The sequence below is a fragment of the Dendropsophus ebraccatus genome, chromosome 11 (assembly GCF_027789765.1).
Source record: "Dendropsophus ebraccatus isolate aDenEbr1 chromosome 11, aDenEbr1.pat, whole genome shotgun sequence".
Taxonomy (NCBI): domain Eukaryota; kingdom Metazoa; phylum Chordata; class Amphibia; order Anura; family Hylidae; genus Dendropsophus; species Dendropsophus ebraccatus.
This window is the reverse complement of record NC_091464.1, coordinates 38,390,893-38,411,814: the sequence shown is the minus strand read 5'-3', so window position 1 is coordinate 38,411,814 and position 20,922 is coordinate 38,390,893. Positions and strand designations below refer to the sequence as shown.

Sequence of the window (20,922 nt, the reverse complement as noted above, 5' to 3'; positions counted from 1 at the left end):
GATGACCAAGATACAGTGATACAGCTTTTATGAGTGACAGGTGTAACAGGGTCTAATATCATATAGTCTTCTCTTCATCCCGCCTGTCCTGTTATTAGGAGACAAGCAGCTGTTCTTTCCCTGAAATTTGTGTGTATATAAAGCATGATATGGCCACAGTTATCAGGTAGGGGAGCGTCTTGTCCTAGGCTGTACAGAAGTGTGAAAATAGAATTGGCCTCCAGGGATCAACTATAGTAAAAGGCACAATGCATTACTGTACTTAGCTGACATATTCGTCTCATTCTCTAGTGAATTCATTTCTACTTAAGAGCCCGCTTATAGACTATGGCTGTGTTAGTAATGAAGAGGATGGTCTTCATCATCTCACGTCATGTTAGAAATATGGTTGCATTCAGTTGACAATGTATTCTTTTGCAGTCCTCCCTTTCCAGTCCTGATTTCTTCGACTCTCCAAGCCCAGAGGATGACAAGGATGATATCAATCACCTGCCGCAAAGAACAATAGACCCATCCAAGAAAACCCCACGTAGTGTAACGTCACAGGTAAGCTATAGAACCTTTGATTTAATGTAATAATGAAATGGCAGGGTCAGAAGCACAAGCTAATGTCTGTGTCAGGCCCCTTTCCCACTGAGAAAAACTAGCAGAATTGCCGTTAGCCTCCCGCTCATAACGGGAGTCTATGGGAGGTGCGCGCTCCTGCTCTGTCCGCGCTGAAGAATGAACATGTTTCTTCCGCCGCGGAATTCCGCTAGTTTTGCTCAGTGAGAATGGGGCCTCAGTCTGTAAGTGCAGGATTAGAACAAAGATGGTTCTTCAACTGGATATTTGTTTATAAGGATAGCCTGACTCTTTCAGTAGGTGTATGCTGTCCCATCTCAGGGTAGCATAAACTAGTGAAGAGAAGCTGAACAGAATGGTGTATCACTTAAGGCCCTATTCCACGGAACGATTATCGTCCGTATTCGGCCAATATCGGCTGCTACGGACGATAATTGTCCTGTGGAATAGAGTGCAACGATCAGCCGACAGCGTTCATGTCTGCTGATCGTTGCAGTCGCTTGTTTTTCAACATGTTGAAAAACAAGCGACTGATACAGCAACGATCTGCTGCCGTCGCTCCGTTGAATAGGAGCATCGGCAGCAGACGCTGCTGTATCCTATGGGCTGCCCGGACGATCAGCGATCACCCGGGCAGCCCTCCCTCAGCTCCCCGCCGCCCCTCCCGCACTCACTCGCTGCAGCCGCGTTGAATAGCGTCGGCAGCAAGCAGGGAACGAGGAGCAAACGAGTGCTTACAGCGCTCGTTTGCTCCTCTAGATGGCCCGTGGAATAGGGCCGTTACATTGTTCTGTGCAGCTGATCCATAGATATCCTCCTGAATAACATGGGCAATAAGTAGTCTTCTCCATTATGGGCATGAGCTCAGTAGTCCTCAATATTCATGAGAAGCAGAAAACTCCGCCCACCAGCTGCTGATTGGCAGTTTATATACAGGCAGTCAACTGTCAATCAGCAGCTGGAGGGCGGGGGGAGGGGTGTGGCAAATATCATATTCTCCTACATATTAAAAGAACGACTGAACAAAATGATGTAAGTAATACGTCGATCTGTTCAGCATTTGTCGCTAGTTTATGCTGCCCTCATTTAAGGCGGCATAAACCTAGTGACAGATTCCCTTTAAGATGCCTATAAACCTTCAATAACCGTCAGCTGAGTAGGGATCTCTTCCATCCTCCCCATCCTCTGTATGGGCATTGTCTGCTCTAGCACCGATGTAATGACTATTTTGGACATATTGCTGAGACACATTTCTTTACTAGGTCATTACTAGTTGTGCCTTAATAGTAATAAGAATGTCTTACATTTTTTCAAGATATTTAGTTTGTTTCCTGTCTTGCAGGTGCCAGATAATAGAGCTGCATTGCCCCCCAAACCAGGAGGTCTGATTTCAAGTGTTAGCTTCTCCCATGGAGCTCCTGGAGCCCCTTCAGCATTCCATTCTGTCACCTCAAGTAGTCACAGGTCAAACTCTCCGTCCTTTGGTAGCGCCGATGCAAGACACAAGGTGGAACATGGCCAGTCATCACTAGAAGAGCTGCAGACGCAAGTCAAGGAGCTTAGAAGCATCATTGAGACAATGAAGGACCAGCAAAAGTAAGTCATAGGAGCTCCAGCAGAAGACAGCATAGCTGCCCATAGTCTAGAAGAGTAGTTTTTTTCTAGTAAAGATGGATAAGAGTCTTTATCTAAAACTTCAAATATGTCATGGATGACTTTGTGGCTCCCCACTTGGGCTTATAGAGGAAAGTCAGATGAACATAGAGACATATATGTTATTGTTCATGTTGGTTTCTCCCACCGTCAATCCCGCGTCCGGCTCACGCTTATTTTCACCAGCTTTGGATTTAATTAAGTTTGCTGCCAAGAGATCCTGTAATTGTCACTGCTCTCATAAATACAGTCAGTCATTTTCATCTGGATGAAATAAGTATGTGCAAAAGACGAGAGACAAAGGAAACTGCAATTATATCCCAAAATATCAATTTATCAGAGAGGAGGAAGTAATTACACCCAGCTAATGATAGCCGTCAGTGCAGTGTTGTAAGACTCCAGTCAGATCACACAGGGGTGGATCCGGGACCGAAACCTAGGGCAAGCGGAAAAATTGTGGAGCTGCAATAGATTGTGCTTTATTTGGTTATGTCTGATTATATAAGAGGATTTTTTTTTTAACCAGAATTTAGTTAACAGATACAAATTGTAAAACGTCATACATAGGATTATCTTCCCTGTCTATACAGGCAGATTAAAGGGGTACTCCCTCCAGGGAAAAGTGCCAGAGAATTGTGATTTACTTCTATTAAAAAATCTCCAGTCTTCCAGTATTTATCAGCTGCTGTATATCCTGCAGGAAGTGGTGTATTCTTTCCAGTCTGACACAGTGCTTTCTGCTGCCACCTCTGTCCGTGACAAGAACTGTCCAGAGCAGTAGCAAATCCCCTATCACTAATTTATCATACTCCCCAGACTGAAAAGAATACACCACTTCCGGCATGACATACAGCAGCAGATAAGTACTGGAAGACTGAAGATTTTTTAAATAAAATTAAATTACAAATCTCTGGAACTTTCTGGCACCAATTGATTTGAAAGGAATTTTTTTTTTGCTAGAGTACCCCTTTAAATCCGGCCTGTATACATCATGCCCCTAAGATGTTTTCAGTCCTCACAATTCTCACTTTCACAAAGTGACTGGGTGGTGATCCAGCATGTGTGAAGTTACACCAGATATGGTTCAGTAATGTAACTGCTTTAATCTTATCATTTTTATTTTAGAAAAGAAATCAAACAATTACTCTCCGAGCTGGATGAAGAAAAGAAGATCCGCCTACGATTACAGGTACACAATCATGGCTTCAGCATAGATATTCAGCAGGGCTGCTCAGGGGATAACACTGCTGTAATCCTGGGTTCAATTCTGACCAAGTGCAACATCTGCACGGAATCTGCATGTTCAAACACGGATCTCTATGTATTGGTCTATGCAATTGCAGACGGCTTTGTATGCACATACCGTAGCTGCGGGTTCGTGGCTGTGGACAGCTCTACACTTGTGCGAATGTAGCCTTACCCTTAAAGGCGTTATCCAGTGCTACAAAAACATGGCCACTTTCTTTCAGAGATGACATGACTCTTGTCTCCAGTTCAGGTGCGGTTTGCAATTAAGCTCCATTCACTTCAATGGAACTGAGCAGCAAAACCCCGCCCAAGCTGGAGACAAGAGTGGGGCTGTCTATAGAGCTCCTTCTCATTCTCTCCAAGGCGGGAGCATGTTTTGTGAGTATTGCGTGTGCTGAAACTAGACACGCAGCCAGTGTCCAATAGCTGCCCAATGTCGCCATGACACCCCAGTGACGCCCACAACATACCCCACACTCTTCCCTGAAACGGCCAGAGGATGGAAGTGCGGCATTGGAGAGTACTGTAGAACTTTCTGCTTACATGTTTGACAGGGACAATCGTTCATGAAGTCTAGCCAATGGACAATGACTATCTACAGGATGTTAGTGGAATATATTACCTGTCTGTCTGCACTAGACCTCTTGTAGACACTATAAAACAATGTCTAAATAATGTCTCTGTTTTCCTAGATGGATGTCAACGAAATTAAGAAATCTCTACAGTCCAAATGAGAACAGATACTTCATAACCCATATCTACAGTCCTAGAATCACAAACAGTTCTTCCCTCCCAGGCCAAAATATTTTTGGTGCCAAATGATCTAAAAATTTGCCTCAAACGCAACAAGCACAACAACGGTTCAACCTACCAAGGACATCCTGGTGACTTTTCTAGTGCCCACACACACATATATCAGTGGACTTGACGTTGTGCTCAAGTGTTCCTCCTTAAAACTGCGCATGAAGGAAACTCAGGCAGTTTTACTTCAGAGTGGTACTTTTTTATGATATTTTTCCATGAATAAAGTGTATTTCCAATTGTCTGTTTACAAGCTTTATAATTTTATGTTGTTTTTTTTTGTTTGTTTTTATTATGTCTTTTATCTCAGATTTCTGAAATATCTGTGCAGCTGAGCGACCTTTCTTGTCCTTTCTGTTAACTTCTGAGACATGCTGTATGAGCTTGGATCTATGAGTCGAAGCGTACATATGCAAAGTACTGTTCATACAATGTGATGAAACGCTTTTCTTTTCACTGTACTTTACGAATGTGTACTTAGGACAGGAACGTATGGTATTTGAAGATGATTTGTGCCTTTTTTGTTTTAAATTTTTATTGACTAATGCAAAAACATATTCAGTTATACTGAAGCCCCAACTACTATAGTAATAAAACAGGCCAGAGGAAGCAAAATCTACTGGTAGGGCAACGAATGTCCTTCTCTGGGTTACACCTAAACTAAGAGGTCAATGTAATGTTTCTTATAACTTAAAATGCAATAAAATAACATATTTACAACACACTATAATATTACATTTATCACTGAGAAACAAAGGTTAAAATAAAAACTATTTATAAGTAACCTACTAAGGGAGAGTTCTAGATTATATGCTAAAACTATGATACCAGTGGGAAATGGTTAGTAAGAAACAGGCGCCCAGGCTGGTAGCATCCAGCTGAATATTTGGCTACTTCTTGTATGTGATTCTGTTTGGAAGGTATGGAAAATTTGTGACAGTAATTTAGTCTGCATCATGAGGATTCAGCATCAGACATGTATTTGCCAATAGGGTTCTGGATTAGTTTACACTTAGTTTCCAAGTAAAGAAAAACTGTAAAGAACAATGGAGTAAGGACAGTGATTGTGAAAGCCAAGGTGTTCTTTGTTTACAAGCAGCTGAGACTTCTGAATTTCACTCTGGTGGTGATTTTTGGTACTACGTGCAGCTTATTTGAAGCCACTGGATAAAGTACAACAGAGACCTCTAGTGGTACAAAATCTAAAAGACACTTTATATGAATGACTATATTTTTAACTTATCGGTGCACAACTATTTAAATGAAAAACAGCAATATAGATATATACATATTGATATCAGACGTTATATAGTGACATGTAGAACGAAGCCCACTTGGTTTAAAATTAGCTGGAGTAACTGCAAACTGGCAAGAATGATGCTTGAAGCGGCCTCTTATTGGAGGCAACCATTTAGAGTATTACTAGTGCTACCATTTATGTTCTATTGGTGCATTAATACAGGTGGAAGCCTCTTGTATGATACGACTTATCTCTTTTGGTGGCAAAAATGAAAAAAAAAATGTGTAATTTTCTCTAAGAAATAATCTGCGTGAATGCAAATGAGAGCATACAGGGAGGTAAAAGCTGAGGTGACGCGTGCATATCACTTTCTGTATTTATATGTGACACTGCCCTTTCTCAATAAGCTGCATCCCATTAAGGGTCTGGATGAACTTGCAGAGAAATTTGGGTGCCTGAGTATTATGTATGATTATTATGTATTTATATATACAATAAAATTCCTCTAATAGGACTTGAACAATGACAGATTACCTAATACACTGGACTGTGAAACTGGCTGTACATTTCAGATAGGTGTGGGCCACTGACACATATTTCTCCCCATGGCCAAGTGTATATGTGCTCTGAATGGGTGAAGGCTGCTGCCAGTCACTTCTTGTGCTGGCTTATCTTACCAAGGGCAAATGGATCAGACATGATGAAACTCAACATGTGTGACTCTTCTCTCCCCTGACATCTGTTATTGGGGGGAGTTAAGAGATCAGTGGATTTGGTCAACTTTAGTCTAAGGCTAGATTCACATCACATTTGAGGTATTTATTGGTGGTGCGGCAATAAAAAAAAAACGTACAGAATATGATCCAGCAGATTTACAGGTTTTAATGAACCTAGCATGTATATATGCTGGGTTCAGTTTCTGTAGGTTTTTCTACAGAATATTTATCTGTTTTTTATCCAGCCGAATAGGACTAATTTAACTAAATATTAATACATTTGTAAATAAAACATTTGCAGAAAATTCACAAAAAAAATTGTGTGAATGTACTTGGAACTGACTAGATGTAGGCCTGCATCAGTTTGTGCGATTTTTAAAAATGCACAAATGATAAATTGGGGGCAAATCTTGGATTATGCAAATTTTGGGGTAAATACTTAAAAACAAGCAGATTAAAAAAAATCACATCTAAAAAATATTTGCCCATCGAATACGGGTTCATAAATAAAACTTAGACCAAAAAATGGGCAAAAACTTCAGTCATTCACCTAAAAATACCTGCAGATCCTTTGATAAATTTCCCCCGTAGACTACCATGCTTTATTGTTCTGTTAAAAAAAAAAATAATAATAATAATAATATTATATATATATATATATATATATATATATATATATATATATATATATATATATATGGTCTTACAGTGGGTGATGTATTAAAATGTATATGGGCCTAAATTGGCATACAAAAAAAAACGAAACATAAAACTGTATGGCAATAACATGAACCTAGCCTAAAATATACAGCCAGCTTTGAATTGTCATTTATATGTAGGTGAAATGTAACTGTTATATAGGGAAGCTACTATGATAATACCATATATATGTCCAATGACAGAAAATCAGGACTATTGGATACCAGGTTGAAGGGATTTTACTGTATGTGTATATTAAATATTCTATAATAAAAATTAAAGTGTGACCAAGTGACCCGGTGAAAGCAGTGCATGGTGGGATTACAAGGAACTAAGGACATTTTCCTACATGTCTTCTAATATGTATATCACTTGTACAACCAAACTCTTTTCTGCTGTGACCCTTTGTATTCTGTGAGTGACAAACATCACGAGTGCGGACTGTTACAAGAGATGGAAGATTACATTACTGCTGTGAAGGTTACGCTAGTTTGTTATAGCATGGAATGAATGTCCCTATCATTACAACATGTTGTACTTGCAGGAACTTCAATGTGTTCTCTACCAGTGTATGTTCTTTATTATATTTTACAACCTCAGTGTAATTTATATGCATCACTCAAAATGAAGTGTGAATCATGTTTTACCTATTTTTCTTTTGCTCCCCTTCTGGTGTTTTAAGCAATCAGAATTATGTTGAGCAAATAATAATTCTCTCTCTCTCTCTCCGCTCATACAATAAATTCCCTGCATACTTAGTGATGTTGTTTTAAACTTGGATTTTTATATCTCTGGTATTTATGTATTGTCACTTGCCACTCTGTTGTAAGCTTCATAATGAAAACGAATGTTTTTTTATATTGATGTGCTGTCACTGTGCTTTATTTCTTCCATCAGTCTCTATGTGTCTTGATTAGGTAAATGTTTTTCGAGTGTGGGTCAAACATATTAGATTTTTTATTTCTAAATAATTCAGATGAAGTGGCACTTAAAAATATATAAGATAGATAGATAGATCCTAGAAAATCCCTTTAGAAGGCATATACTGAACTCCTATTTAGGTAGCAGACTATGCCATCATAGATATTAGACCTTGCTAACATCAGCACCTTCATAGTTCGTGCACAGACACACCTGTCAGATCACAATTATTTACTTCAACTTTTGCCGCTAAAGGTTTCGAGACTGACACAAATTTTGGTTTTCATAAAGCTGCCACGGTTTTCAAAGTGGCAAGTTGCATTAAAGGGCCACTTTATAGTAAAATAGTTCAGTGTACAGTATTACTCACTGACAGCAGCTCCCTGTGTACCTCATAGAGCTAAAACCAGATTCCTCTCCTTCTGGCTGTGCTGCCCTGCTCTGTGGTGAGTCTGTCAATAAGATGGCTGACACGGAGAAGCATGTGATCATGCCCGGCCCCCAGTGTTTAACATTGGGTCTGTATCATGCTCTGCCCCCAGTGGTGGACCCTGGGGGCGGAGCATAGTCACATGCTCCTCCATGTCGGCCATCTTATGGACACAATCACCACAGAGCAGGGCAGCACGGCCTGGAGGAGGGTAGTCTTATTTTAGCTGTATGAGGTACACAGGGAGCTGCTTGTCAGTAAGTGCTGTGAGTACAGTTACTAATACTGTCAGTAGTGGATTATAATAGGTCTGTTTCGAGCGTAGCCCGGGGCCCAGAGCTTCTGGGGGGCCCATGGCCACCCAAATAGACTTATACTTTCAGTGGTGTGTTGTCCTTGGCTACAGTTCTGCCATGATTTGCAAACAATCACTGCTTTTTTACCACCGATTTTGCACAAATCAGGGCATCATGACATTATCCTGTATTATGTACACCACGGTAGTGCTGCCATAGTTACAGTGGGTTGGGGGTCCCAGGCTTGGTGCATAGCCCGGGGCCTATGGTAAAGTTAGTTCGCCCCTAAATACTATACACTGAACAATTTTACTATAAAGCGGCCAACCCCTTTATTTGCTATGAAGTGATCAATAAATTGCTAAATCATAGACTGTCTCCTAAAGATAACTCAGCAATGGGACTGGTACGATACTAGTGTAGTAAAAGAGGTGTCAGTCATTCTGCCCACATAGTAAGGTAAAGGCTTTTAGAGGCTAGCCTGGTGCCAAGAAGGGCTCCAAGGAATCTGCTTCTCCCCAAGAAAAACATCAAGAACAGCAGGAAATACAGAGATTGGACTGCCGAGGACTAAGGTAAAGTTATTTTCTAAATCATCAGTTAAGCATTGCACAATATTCACCAAGCTGTATATATCTGTAATTGTGTGTTATTTTGGCCTCTGCATCGTTCCGGTGTTACAGTATGTAGAGACAAAAAAAAGCTGTAAGCTGGCTTCCACTCTGACTCCTGGTTACTTCCCCCTCCCATCAGAGATATGGATCACGTGTCCTCTTTCTCTTCCTTTGAGTCGGTTTAGCTAGTTACAACCCTTGCAAGACGAAGGACATGTGGCACACTTACATCACTCCTCAGTGCGCCAATCACTCCTCCATAGTGCCAATCACTTGGAGCCACAGCGTTTTTCTCCCTCAGACTGAATGAAAGTCTTCAGCTCTACTAAAAACACCATAGCCTATGCATATGGGGCTTTTTAGTGGTGTTTTTCAGTGAGGAAAACGCCACTTTTTAAAAAAATTTATTTTATCCAAAGCATAGGGTTTCCCCATTTCCATAGTGTTGGGAAGGGTAATTTTTTTTTAGGCCCTCCCCAGCCTAATAATACTAGCCTGCTACTGCCCAGTCCGGAAATGCTATATTTGATGCTCCGGGTCTACTGATACCCAGCTCTTCCCAGTACCCCTGATGCAGTGGGTACTGGGGATTAGTGTTAGCCATTTTATACCTGTTAACACTTGGCCCTAACTTAGTAATGGATACCGTCTATTAGACAGCCTTGTCTACTAAGTCTGTAATAAAATTAAAATAAAACACAATAGAAAAAAAAATATAAAAAAAAAACACACACCCCACATCCCTCTTCGTTCATTTTATAAAAGAAAAAACAAAAAAAAATGCTGGTCATTGACTTAGTACACTGAATCCGAAGTAATCCTCTGGATACCAATGTCTAAAAAACAAAAGGGAACAAGACAAAAAAAAGGCAAGGAGTAATTGTGACATGTGTTCTGCACCTTACAGTAGCATGACATCCACACTTAACACTTTGGGGGAGATTTATCAAACATGGTGTAAAGTGAAACTGGCTCAGTTGCCCCTAGCAACCAATCAGATTCCTCCTTTAATTTTCCAAAGAGTCTGTGAGGAATAAAAAGTGGAATCTGATTGGTTGCAACTGAGCCAGTTTCACTTTACACCATGTTTGATAAATCTCCCCCTTTATGTGCCAGACTGAACAATGTGGCAGGGGGTTATGTGAGGGTGCATGCCATCCTTACTTAACCCCATGGGGGCCACATTGATATCACAATGTACTCATCCCAGCAAGGAAGGGGGTTAATTGCTCCCCTTCCTTGCAGGGATGGTTGCAGTGCTGGGGGGAGAAGGGGGGCCCTATTGATACTCACCTTTAACGTCTTCGTTTTTCAGCAGAGCCTGGGACACTGACAAGCCTGGGGCTCTCCCTCTTCAAAGATGGAGCCTGGGAATCAGCAGCCGTGGCCGAGACGCTGCTGCAGCCGCTGATTGGCTGAGATGGCGATGCTCACGCGCAAATACGGGCAAAAATGACGACCAGAAAAACGCCCAAAGTTGCATTGCATTGGCTTTTTTTGTGACATAAAAATGCAAAAAAAAGCTTATGTGTAAGGCCGCTCTTAAGTTTGCACTGGTTGTTGGACAGTATTATTAAGTTTATGTGTATGAATATTAGATAATCCCGGGAGGAATAAATCAAACTCTAAAAAGACCTTATTGACCCATTTAAGACTTGGTTTATTTTTTCCTCCTCAACTTACAGAGCATTATGAGGTCTTGTGTTTTGCATGGCCATTTGTACTTTCTAACAACACCTTTCAGAACTGCAAAACTGAAAATAATGTTATGCATAAAATTTAAATTTAGGGGGAAGAGGGGAGCAGGGGAGGTGAGTAAGATTACATTGATAACTAATTTATATAGGTTTTGTTTTTATTATATTTTATTGTTGTACTACTTTTAAAGAATTCTTAACTAAAAATAAATATCCTTAAAAATTCATTTTTTGGACCCCAGAGGTAGATCCTGAGCCAGTAAAGATTAAAGGGGTTATCCAGCACTACAAAAACATGGCCACTTTCTTTCAGAGACAACACGACTCTTTTCTCCAGCTCAGGTGCAGTTTGCAATTAAGCTCCATTCACTTCAATGGAACTGAGCAGCAAAACCTCACCCAAGCTGGAGACAAGAGTGGGGCTGTCTCTGGAAGAAAGTGGGCATGTTTTTGTAGCGCTGGATAACCCCTTTAATGCTGGTTTCACACATGATCACGTGTTCTTGGGAAAACTGCAGTTTTTGTGCCAAAGCTAGAAGTGGATTCAACAGTAAAAAGAAGTACAAGTCCTCCCTTTATATTTTCCAACCCATATGAATCCACTTCTGGGTTTGGCACAAAAACTGCCATGTCTGATTCCAGCCTAAGGCCATGTTCACACAACGTATGTTTTGCATAAATCACGGCGATCGCTGCAATTTGCAACAATGGACGTGATTTATACCAAACATATGTTGTATTGAAATAAATGAAATCCCGGCCAGAGCGTATACACATAGTATGTGGTCCGGCTGGGATTCCATCCGGCCACACAAAAAACTGACATGTCAGTTTTCTGCGCTATTCATTGGCACAAGACATGTCAGCTCCGGCCGCAAGCTCCATTGTGTGAAGCGGTGAATAGGGATGTGGGCGCATAAGGGTAGTACTGACCAGGATGATCTTCAGTAACACAGGCTGTTCTGTGACCCAGCCAGGTTACAGAACAGCTGGTGTTATATGTAGTGTGAATCCGGCCTCAGGGTGCATTCACACATACAGGATCCGCAGCAGATTTGATGGTGCAGATTTGATGCTGTGTTCAGTTATTTAGATGAAATCTGCAGATCCGCACCATCAAATCCACTGCGATACGGTATGTGTGAAGCTACCCTAAGGGGGGATTTAGATATGTTGGTCTCATCCAGGACCGTTTCTAGGGCCGGGCGAGCCGGACCAACGCACGGGGCGCCGACAGCTAGGGGGCGCCCAGCAGAGCCCGAGAGTACCTGGCCCGCATCCTCAGGGGATCTAAGTTCCAGATCCCCTGGCCAGAGTGACAGAGGGCTTAGTGCGGGGGCAGAGACACAGGGGCTTCCTGTGCAGGCGGAGTCTGTATGACAGGCTGGCTGTCTGCACCGGAAGTCAGATGAGAACGGACTCACCAAGAAGAGGAGCTGGAGGCAGCAGGGTGAGAGGTGAGTAGCTGGTGGGGGCTAATGAGGAGGGGGTGGGGGGAATTCTGCACAGAGGGAGCCCAAGATATATCCCGATAATTCCCCCCCCCCCTGCGCGATAAGCCCTGCCCCCGGTGACAAAGTTCACCGGTCACCCAGCTTTCAGCTGTCAGTGTGTAATGGAGATCACCCAGCTTTCACAGCATCCGGTATGTCAGTGTAGTGGAGGTCACCCAGCTTTCCCAGCATCCTGTATGTCAGTGTAGCAGAGGTCACACAGCTTTCCCAGTATCCTGTATGTCAGTGTAATGGAGGTCACCCAGCTTTCCCATCATCCTGTATGTCAGTGTAATGGAGATCACCCAGCTTTCCCAACATCCTGGAAGTCAGTGTAATGGAGGTAACCCAGCTTTCCCAGCATCCTGTATGTTAGTGTAATGGAGGTCACACAGTTACCAGCTGACCTTACTGCACCAAGCAGCAGAATTACTACAGTTTGGGACCTTATAGGGGGGAAAGGGGAAGGAAGATGCTGGAAATGCGGAGCCTGAGATGTTTCTCTGGCAGGTTCTGAAGAGATGGATGGTAGATGCAAGAAATCATCATGGAGGCTGGGGCCGTATGGAGAGGAAAAGGAAAGTGACGCCTCAGATCAAAGAAGATGTCACCTGTGAGCAGGCCCGGATTGGTAATCTGGCAAAGCGGGCAAATGCCCGCTGGGCTGCCAGTATTACCAATCCGGGGGCCGCCGGTCCTGCCCCCCATGTGCACCGGCCCTCAGCAGTAGCTGCAAGAATAGCGCAGCCGGCCGCTGCGCTATTCATTCAGCCTCTGCAGAGGGCCAGTGCCCTGGCCCTTTAACTGTGAGCGTTCAAGATGAACGCTCACAGTCTGCAGTGGCCGGGCTCTGACTGACAGAGCCAGGGAGCCATAATTGGCCCCCGGCCCTGCCAGTCACTCCTGTGGCATGTGCCCCCCCCCCCGGGCCGGTTTTCGCGGCTGAAAGTTGTCAGGGCCGGCCCGGGGTCGCAGACGTGCCGCGCGCAGGCACGTCTGCAGGCACCTCTGCCAGGCCCCCAGCGGTGACGTCACTTCCCTGACGCGCCGCTGAGGGCCTGTGAGGAGAGACGCCGCCGCCGCGCTGCAGCATAGAGAAGAAGCTGCAGACTGAAGATCCGGGACCAGGAGGAAGAAGCTGCTGGGAGCGAGGTGAGGTGAGAATGTTCTTCTTTTTTTTTTTTTTTAACCCCTTCACATGTGGCCATATGGGGGGGTCTCCACAGGGGGGCTATTCTATATGGGGGGATGGCTGTCTGGGGCTTTACAGGGGCTATTCTCTATGAGGGGATGCAGGGGGGCTATTATTTACGCGGTGATGCGGGGGGGGGGGGGGTGGGGGGTGGCTGGCTGTCTGGGGCTTTACAGGGGGGCTATTCTCTATGAGGGGATGCAGGGGGGCTATTCTATATGAGGGGATGCAGGGGGGCTATTCTATATGAGGGGATGCAGGGGGGATATTCTATATGGGGGGATGCAGGGGGCTATTCTATATGGGGGGATGCAGGGGGGCTATTCTATATGGGGGGATGCAGGGGGGCTATTCTATATGGGGGGGATGCAGTGGGGCTATTCTATATGGGGGGATGCAGGGGGGCTATTCTCTATGAGGGGATGCAGGGGGGCTATTCTATATGGGGGGATGCAGGGGGGATATTCTATATGGGGGGGTGCAGGGGGGCTATTCTATATGGGAGTGGGATGCAGTGGGGCTATTCTGTATGGGGGGATGCAGGGGGGCTATTCTATATGGGGGGATTCAGGGGGGCTATTCTATATGGGGGGATGCAGGGGGGCTATTCTATATGGGGGGTGCAGGGGGGCTATTCTCTGAGGGGATGCAGGGGGGCTATTCTATATGGGGGGATGCAGGGGGGCTATTCTCTATGAGGGGATGCAGGGGGGCTATTCTATATGGGGGGGATGCAGGGGGGCTATTCTATATGGGGGGTGCAGGGGGGATATTCTATATGGGGGATGCAGGGGGGCTATTCTATATGGGGGGTGCAGGGGGGCTATTCTCTATGAGGGGATGCAGGGGGGCTATTCTATATGGGGGGATGCAGTGGGGCTATTCTATATGGGGGGATGCAGGGGGGCTATTCTATATGGGGGGATGCAGGGGGGATATTCTATATGGGGGGATGCAGTGGGGCTATTCTGTATGGGGGGATGCAGGGGGGCTATTCTATATGGGGGGATGCAGGGGGGCTATTCTATATGGGGGGATGCAGGGGGGCTATTCTATATGGGGGGATGCACAGGGGGGCTATTCTATATGGGGGATGCAGGGGGATATTCTATATGGGGGGATGCAGGGGGGCTATTCTATATGGGGGGATGCAGGGGGGCTATTCTATATGGGGGGATGCAGGGGGGATATTCTATATGGGGGGATGCAGGGGGGATATTCTATATGGGGGGATGCAGTGGGGCTATTCTATATGGGGGGATGCAGGGGGGATATTCTATATGGGGGGATGCAGGGGGGCTATTCTATATGGGGGGTGCAGGGGGGCTATTCTCTATGAGGGGATGCAGGGGGGCTATTATTTATGCGGTGATGCAGGGGGGTGGTGGCTGTCTGTCTGGGGCTTTACAGGGGGGCTATTCTATATGGGGGGTGCAGTGGGGCTATTCTCTATGAGGGGATGCAGGGGGGCTATTCTATATGGGGGGATGCAGGGGGGCTATTCTCTATGAGGGGATGCAGGGGGGCTATTCTATATGGGGGGATGCAGGGGGGCTATTCTCTATGAGGGGATGCAGGGGGCTATTCTATATGGGGGGATGCAGGGGGGCTATTCTCTATGAGGGGATGCAGGGGGCTATTCTATATGGGGGGATGCAGGGGGGATATTCTATATGGGGGGATGCAGGGGGGATATTCTATATGGGGGGATGCAGGGGGGATATTCTATATGGGGGGTGCAGGGGGGATATTCTATATGGGGGATGCAGGGGGGCTATTCTATATGGGGGGTGCAGGGGGGCTATTCTCTATGAGGGGATGCAGGGGGGCTATTCTATATGGGGGGATGCAGTGGGGCTATTCTATATGGGGGGATGCAGGGGGGATATTCTATATGGGGGGATGCAGTGGGGCTATTCTGTATGGGGGGATGCAGGGGGGCTATTCTATATGGGGGGATGCAGGGGGACTATTCTATATGGGGGGATGCAGGGGGGCTATTCTATATGGGGGGATGCACAGGGGGGCTATTCTATATGGGGGATGCAGGGGGATATTCTATATGGGGGGATGCAGGGGGGCTATTCTATATGGGGGGATGCAGGGGGGCTATTCTATATGGGGGGATGCAGGGGGGATATTCTATATGGGGGGATGCAGGGGGGATATTCTATATGGGGGGATGCAGTGGGGCTATTCTATATGGGGGGATGCAGGGGGGATATTCTATATGGGGGGATGCAAGGGGGGCTATTCTATATGGGGGGTGCAGGGGGGCTATTCTCTATGAGGGGATGCAGGGGGGCTATTATTTATGCGGTGATGCAGGGGGGTGGTGGCTGTCTGTCTGGGGCTTTACAGGGGGGCTATTCTATATGGGGGGTGCAGTGGGGCTATTCTCTATGAGGGGATGCAGGGGGGCTATTCTATATGGGGGGATGCAGGGGGGCTATTCTCTATGAGGGGATGCAGGGGGGCTATTCTATATGGGGGGATGCAGGGGGGCTATTCTCTATGAGGGGATGCAGGGGGGCTATTCTCTATGGGGGGGATGCAGGGGGGCTATTCTATATGGGGGGATGTACAGCAGGGGGGCTATTCTATATGGGGGGATGTACAGCAGGGGGGCTATTCTATATGGGAGGGGGATGCAGGGGGGCTATTCTATATGGGGGATGCAGGGGGGCTATTCTATATGGGAGGGGGATGCAGGGGGGGTATTCTATATGGGAAAATGTACAGCAGGGGGGCTATTCTATATGGGGGATGTACAGCAGGGGGGCTATTCTATATGGGGGGATGCAGGGGGGCTATTCTATATGTGGGATGGAGGGGGGCTATTCTATATTGGGGGATGCAGGGGGGCTATTCTATATGGGGGGATGCAGGGGGGGGCTATTCTATATGGGGGGGATGCAGGGGGGGGCTATTCTATATGGGGGGATGCAGGGGGGGGCTATTCTATATGGGGGGATGCAGGGGGGCTATTCTATATTGGTGGATGCAGGGGGGCTATTCTATATGGGGGGATGCAGGGGGGCTATTATATATGGGGGATGTAGGGGGGGCTATTCTATATGGAGGGATGTATAGATGAGGATGTTGCTGGAGCATGAAGCCTAAAATGTCTGTCTGGAAGATCCCGTGGAGAGGAGTCCTGGCCAGAGAAGCCTTCATGATGGCCGGAGCCAGATGGAGAAGAAAAGGAAAAGTGGACGTCTCTTCATGCAGAGAAGACGCCTACTGTGAGTAACATGATGTAACTGCACTACTATCACTTACAAAGTCTGCAGAACCTTTACACAGCTGGGATCTACCTCTATATCGGGGTGTCAAACTCAAGCCCTCCAGGTGTTGCAAAACTACAATTCACAACATGCTTTAGCTGTCCAGGCATGCTGGGATTTGTAGTGTTCTAACAGATGGAGGGCCGGAGTGTGACACCTGTGTTCTATGGTCACTGCTGTGGTAGAATATTGGTCTTTATATAGTGGCTATTATTTGATGACAGTATAGTGGTATTGTCCAGTCACACTATGGTGGGAGTAGTGGGCATGGTGTGATGGTATAGTGGTATTATCCAGTCACTGTATGGTGAGGGTAGGTATGGTATGGTATTTCTCGTCCTGTGTATTCTGGTATTATTGGTAATATAAGTGTTGCATATAGTGGATTGTATTCAGTCACAGTGTAGCGGTATTAGTCATTATGTGGTGGTAATGGCCGTGCTCATGGTGTGGTGATATTATTTGTTGCTTATATACTGGTAGTATTGGCAATATTGGTGGGTTTGCTTAGTAACAGTATGGCAGTAACGTGTACAGTGTGTTGATATTTGCTTACTGGTGTTATTAACTATGAGAGTATCATGCACAGAAAGTTCTTACCTATGTTTCCAATATGTATCCTAAAACTTGTCCTGGGGCCCTACTGATAATGTAGAGATAGATAGATAGATAGATAGATAGATAGATAGATAGATAGATAGACAGATAGACAGATAGATAGGAGATAGATAGATAGATAGATAGATAGATAGATAGGAGATAGATAGATAGATAGATAGATAGATAGATAGATAGATAGATAGATAGATAGATACCCAGTAGGAAATGGCTATCTAGCAGCTTATTATGTAGCTTTGATTACACATGAGATCACAACCAGCAGACACATTTTAATAATTAAAACCTTACTACTTATACCACCATTATATGGAGTGCAGATATAGTCAGGATAAAAGAGATTTAAAAAATATAGTAACTTTTGTCCAAAAACAGCACCACCCTGTCCTCAGACTGTGTGTGGTATTACAGCTTGGCTCCATTCACTTCAATGGAACTGAGCTGCAATACCTCACACAAACTGAAGAAGAGTGTGGCGCTGTTTCTGGAAGAAAGTGGCCATGTTTTTCTCCTTTAAAGGGAATCTGTGAGGTCCATACCAGGTCTAGGGCTATAGATCTCAGCAGACAGATGTGTGGGAGATATCACTGAACTTTAGTCCAGTGTAAACTTTTATAATTGTCCTTTTCATTACTAACTAACGTTTCAGAACAGCAGCGGCAGCAGCAGCACCCTTATATGTCCATCAGTCAGAGCAGGCAGGGGCGGGGGCAGAAGGTGCTGCTGTGGCTCCACCTCTGTGACACTTCAGCTGGTAATGAAAATAATGATTATAGAAGTTTACACGGGACTAAAGATCCAGTCCCTTATCTGTACGCTGGGATCTACAGCTGTGTACCTGGTATAGACCCCACAGGTTCCCTTTAACGGCTAAATGAAGCAGAATTTGCTACATCGCATATTTTACACGGCTATCCATGATATGGTATGTGGGCTGCTGGGGTTTGATTGCCAGGGCTGATTTTAAGTCCCAGTCCGGCCCTGCCTGTGAGTGACTGTATAATGATTTTGTATTCAGTTGAACAATATTTGGTAGGGGTGCTACACTGTTCTATGCCGTAATACACACACTGCTTCTTCCTAGAAACCTGAATCTTGATAAAAGCCCCCCTACCTTCCCCAAGGCAGAACTGAGTGAAGTGGGGGGAGCTTTTATCAGGATTCGCCCTGTTGCCAAAATGACCTAGAAACTGCCATGGTCTCATCCCTCCCAGCCACGTATCACCCAGGTGTACCCGAAGCTGCTCTGTGTCATCTGCAGCAGTTTCAGCCACAGTTCACATGGGCATGCATACATTTTAATAAATCAAGTGCCATGGCAACCCCCCCAGCCCTTCCCTCCCAAACACCCACGCATACCTCCCAACCGTCCCGGATTTCGCGGGACAGTCCCGTTTTCGGGGTTCTGTCCCGCGGTCCCGGAACGGCCCCCCGTGTCCCGCAATATATGTGGCCCCAGCGGAAAAAACAATAAACCAGTAACTCACCTGTCCTCCGGTCCCAGCAGCTCCTCTCCCGGCAGAGCGCGCACTCCCGTCATCCTCCGGGGCGGGCAGCGGGGTATACAGACACTGACTGTACCGGAAGTGATTCATATAGAGGCTGCAGGTCACTTCCGGTACAGTCAGTGTCTGTATACCCCGCTGCCCGCCCCGGAGGATGACGGGAGTGCGCGCTCTGCCGGGAGAGGAGCTGCTGGGACCGGAGGACAGGTGAGTTACTGTTTTTTTGTTTTTTCCGCTGGGGCCACACTAATGGGGGGTATTGGCTACTATGTGGGGCATATATGGGGTATTGGCTACTATGTGGGGCATATATGGGGGATTGGCTACTATGTGGGGCATATATGGGGGCATTGGCTACTATGTGGGGCATATATGGGGGATTGGCTACTATGTGGGGCATATATGGGGCATTGGCTACTATGTGGGGGATTGGCTACTATGTGGGGCACTATGTGGGGGATTGGCTACTATGTGGGGCACTATATTGGGCATTGGCTACTATGTGGGGCACTATATGGGGATTGGCTACTATGTGGGGCACTATATTGGGCATTGGCTACTATGTGGGGCACTATGTGGGGGATTGGCTACTATGTGGGGCACTATATGGAGGGATTGGCTACTATGTGGGGCACTATATGGGGATTGGCTACTATGTGGGGCACTATATGGGGGATTGGCTACTGTGGGGCACTATATGGGGGGATTGGCTACTATGTGGGGCACTATATGGGGGGATTGGCTACTATGTGGGGCACTATATGGAGGGATTGGCTACTATGTGGGGCACTATATGGGGATTGGCTACTATGTGGGGCACTATATGGGGGATTGGCTACTATGTGGGGCACTATATGGGGGGATTGGCTACTATGTGGGGCACTATATGGGGGGATTGGCTACTATGTGGGGCACTATATGGGGGGATTGGCTACTATGTGGGGCACTATATGGGGGGATTGGCTACTATGTGGGCATATATGGGGATTGGCTACTATGTGGGGCACTATATGGGGGGATTGGCTACTATGTGGGGCTCTATGGGGGATTGGATAATATGTGGGGCACTATATGGGGGGATTGGATAATATGTGGGGCACTATATGGGGGCATTAGCTACTATGTGGGGCACTATATGGGGGCATTGGCTACTATGTGGGGCTCTATATGGGGGCATTGGCTACTATGTGGGGCACTATATGGGGGCATTGGATACTATGTGGGGCACTATATGGGGGATTGGATTCTATGTGGGGGATTGGACACTATGTGGGGCACTATGTGGGGGATTGGACACTATGTGGGGCACTATGTGGGGGATTGGACACTATGTGGGGGATTGGACACTATGTGGGGCACTATGTGGGGGATTGGACACTATGTGGGGCACTATGTGCGGGATTGGATACTATGTGGGGCATATATGGGGGCATTGGATACTATGTGGGGCATATATGGGGGCATTGGATACTATGTGGGGCACTATAATGGGGGATTGGATATTATATCGGGCACTATTCAGTCAGCAGCATGTGGTGACTGTAGGGGAGTGGCTATGGAGGGTTGCTATGGGGGCGTGGCTATGGAGGGTCGCTATGGGGGCGTGGCTATGGGGACCGCGGCGCACATGTCCCTCTTTGCTCTTTGCAAAAGTTGGGAGGTATGCCCACGTAGTGTGTGATGCACAGACTCGGCAAAAAGGTGCAATATATTGTGCAACTGCTTTGTTTGCACCTTTTACTACTCCTTCCAGGTAGGCCTGATATCAGTAGGTGTTGCTCTTTCCACTTTATTCTAATCATTACTTTTAAAAGGGATTCCTAAAAGTGAGCGCATATTTTTCCATGTCATAGACCTTTCATCTCTGATTGTGTTTCTGGTTGCTAGTCATTTCCCTCATCTTTGCATACAGAGCAAGTAATATAAAGAATATTGCTCAGTCAGCCGT

The 20,922-nt window shown here is 45.8% G+C and overlaps 2 protein-coding genes across 3 annotated transcripts in view; both read left to right on the top strand.

The window, feature by feature from the left end:
- The window catches only part of SH3KBP1 (SH3 domain containing kinase binding protein 1), a 249,651-nt gene extending 241,866 nt beyond the window's left edge, over positions 1-7,785 (top strand). For both annotated transcript variants that reach the window (XM_069946144.1, XM_069946145.1), the window contains 4 exons: positions 421-546; positions 1,907-2,160; positions 3,343-3,406; positions 4,158-7,785. In XM_069946144.1, coding sequence (XP_069802245.1) covers positions 421-546; positions 1,907-2,160; positions 3,343-3,406; positions 4,158-4,199 — 486 coding nt within the window. In that variant the 3' untranslated portion in view covers positions 4,200-7,785. The remainder of the gene's footprint in view (positions 1-420; positions 547-1,906; positions 2,161-3,342; positions 3,407-4,157) is intronic.
- A 4,535-nt stretch (positions 7,786-12,320) lies between these two features.
- MAP3K15 (mitogen-activated protein kinase kinase kinase 15) overlaps positions 12,321-20,922 on the top strand; it is a 191,669-nt gene continuing 183,067 nt past the window's right edge. The window contains exon 1 of the mRNA XM_069944509.1: positions 12,321-12,336. The gene's annotated coding sequence lies outside the window, so the exon portion shown is untranslated. The remainder of the gene's footprint in view (positions 12,337-20,922) is intronic.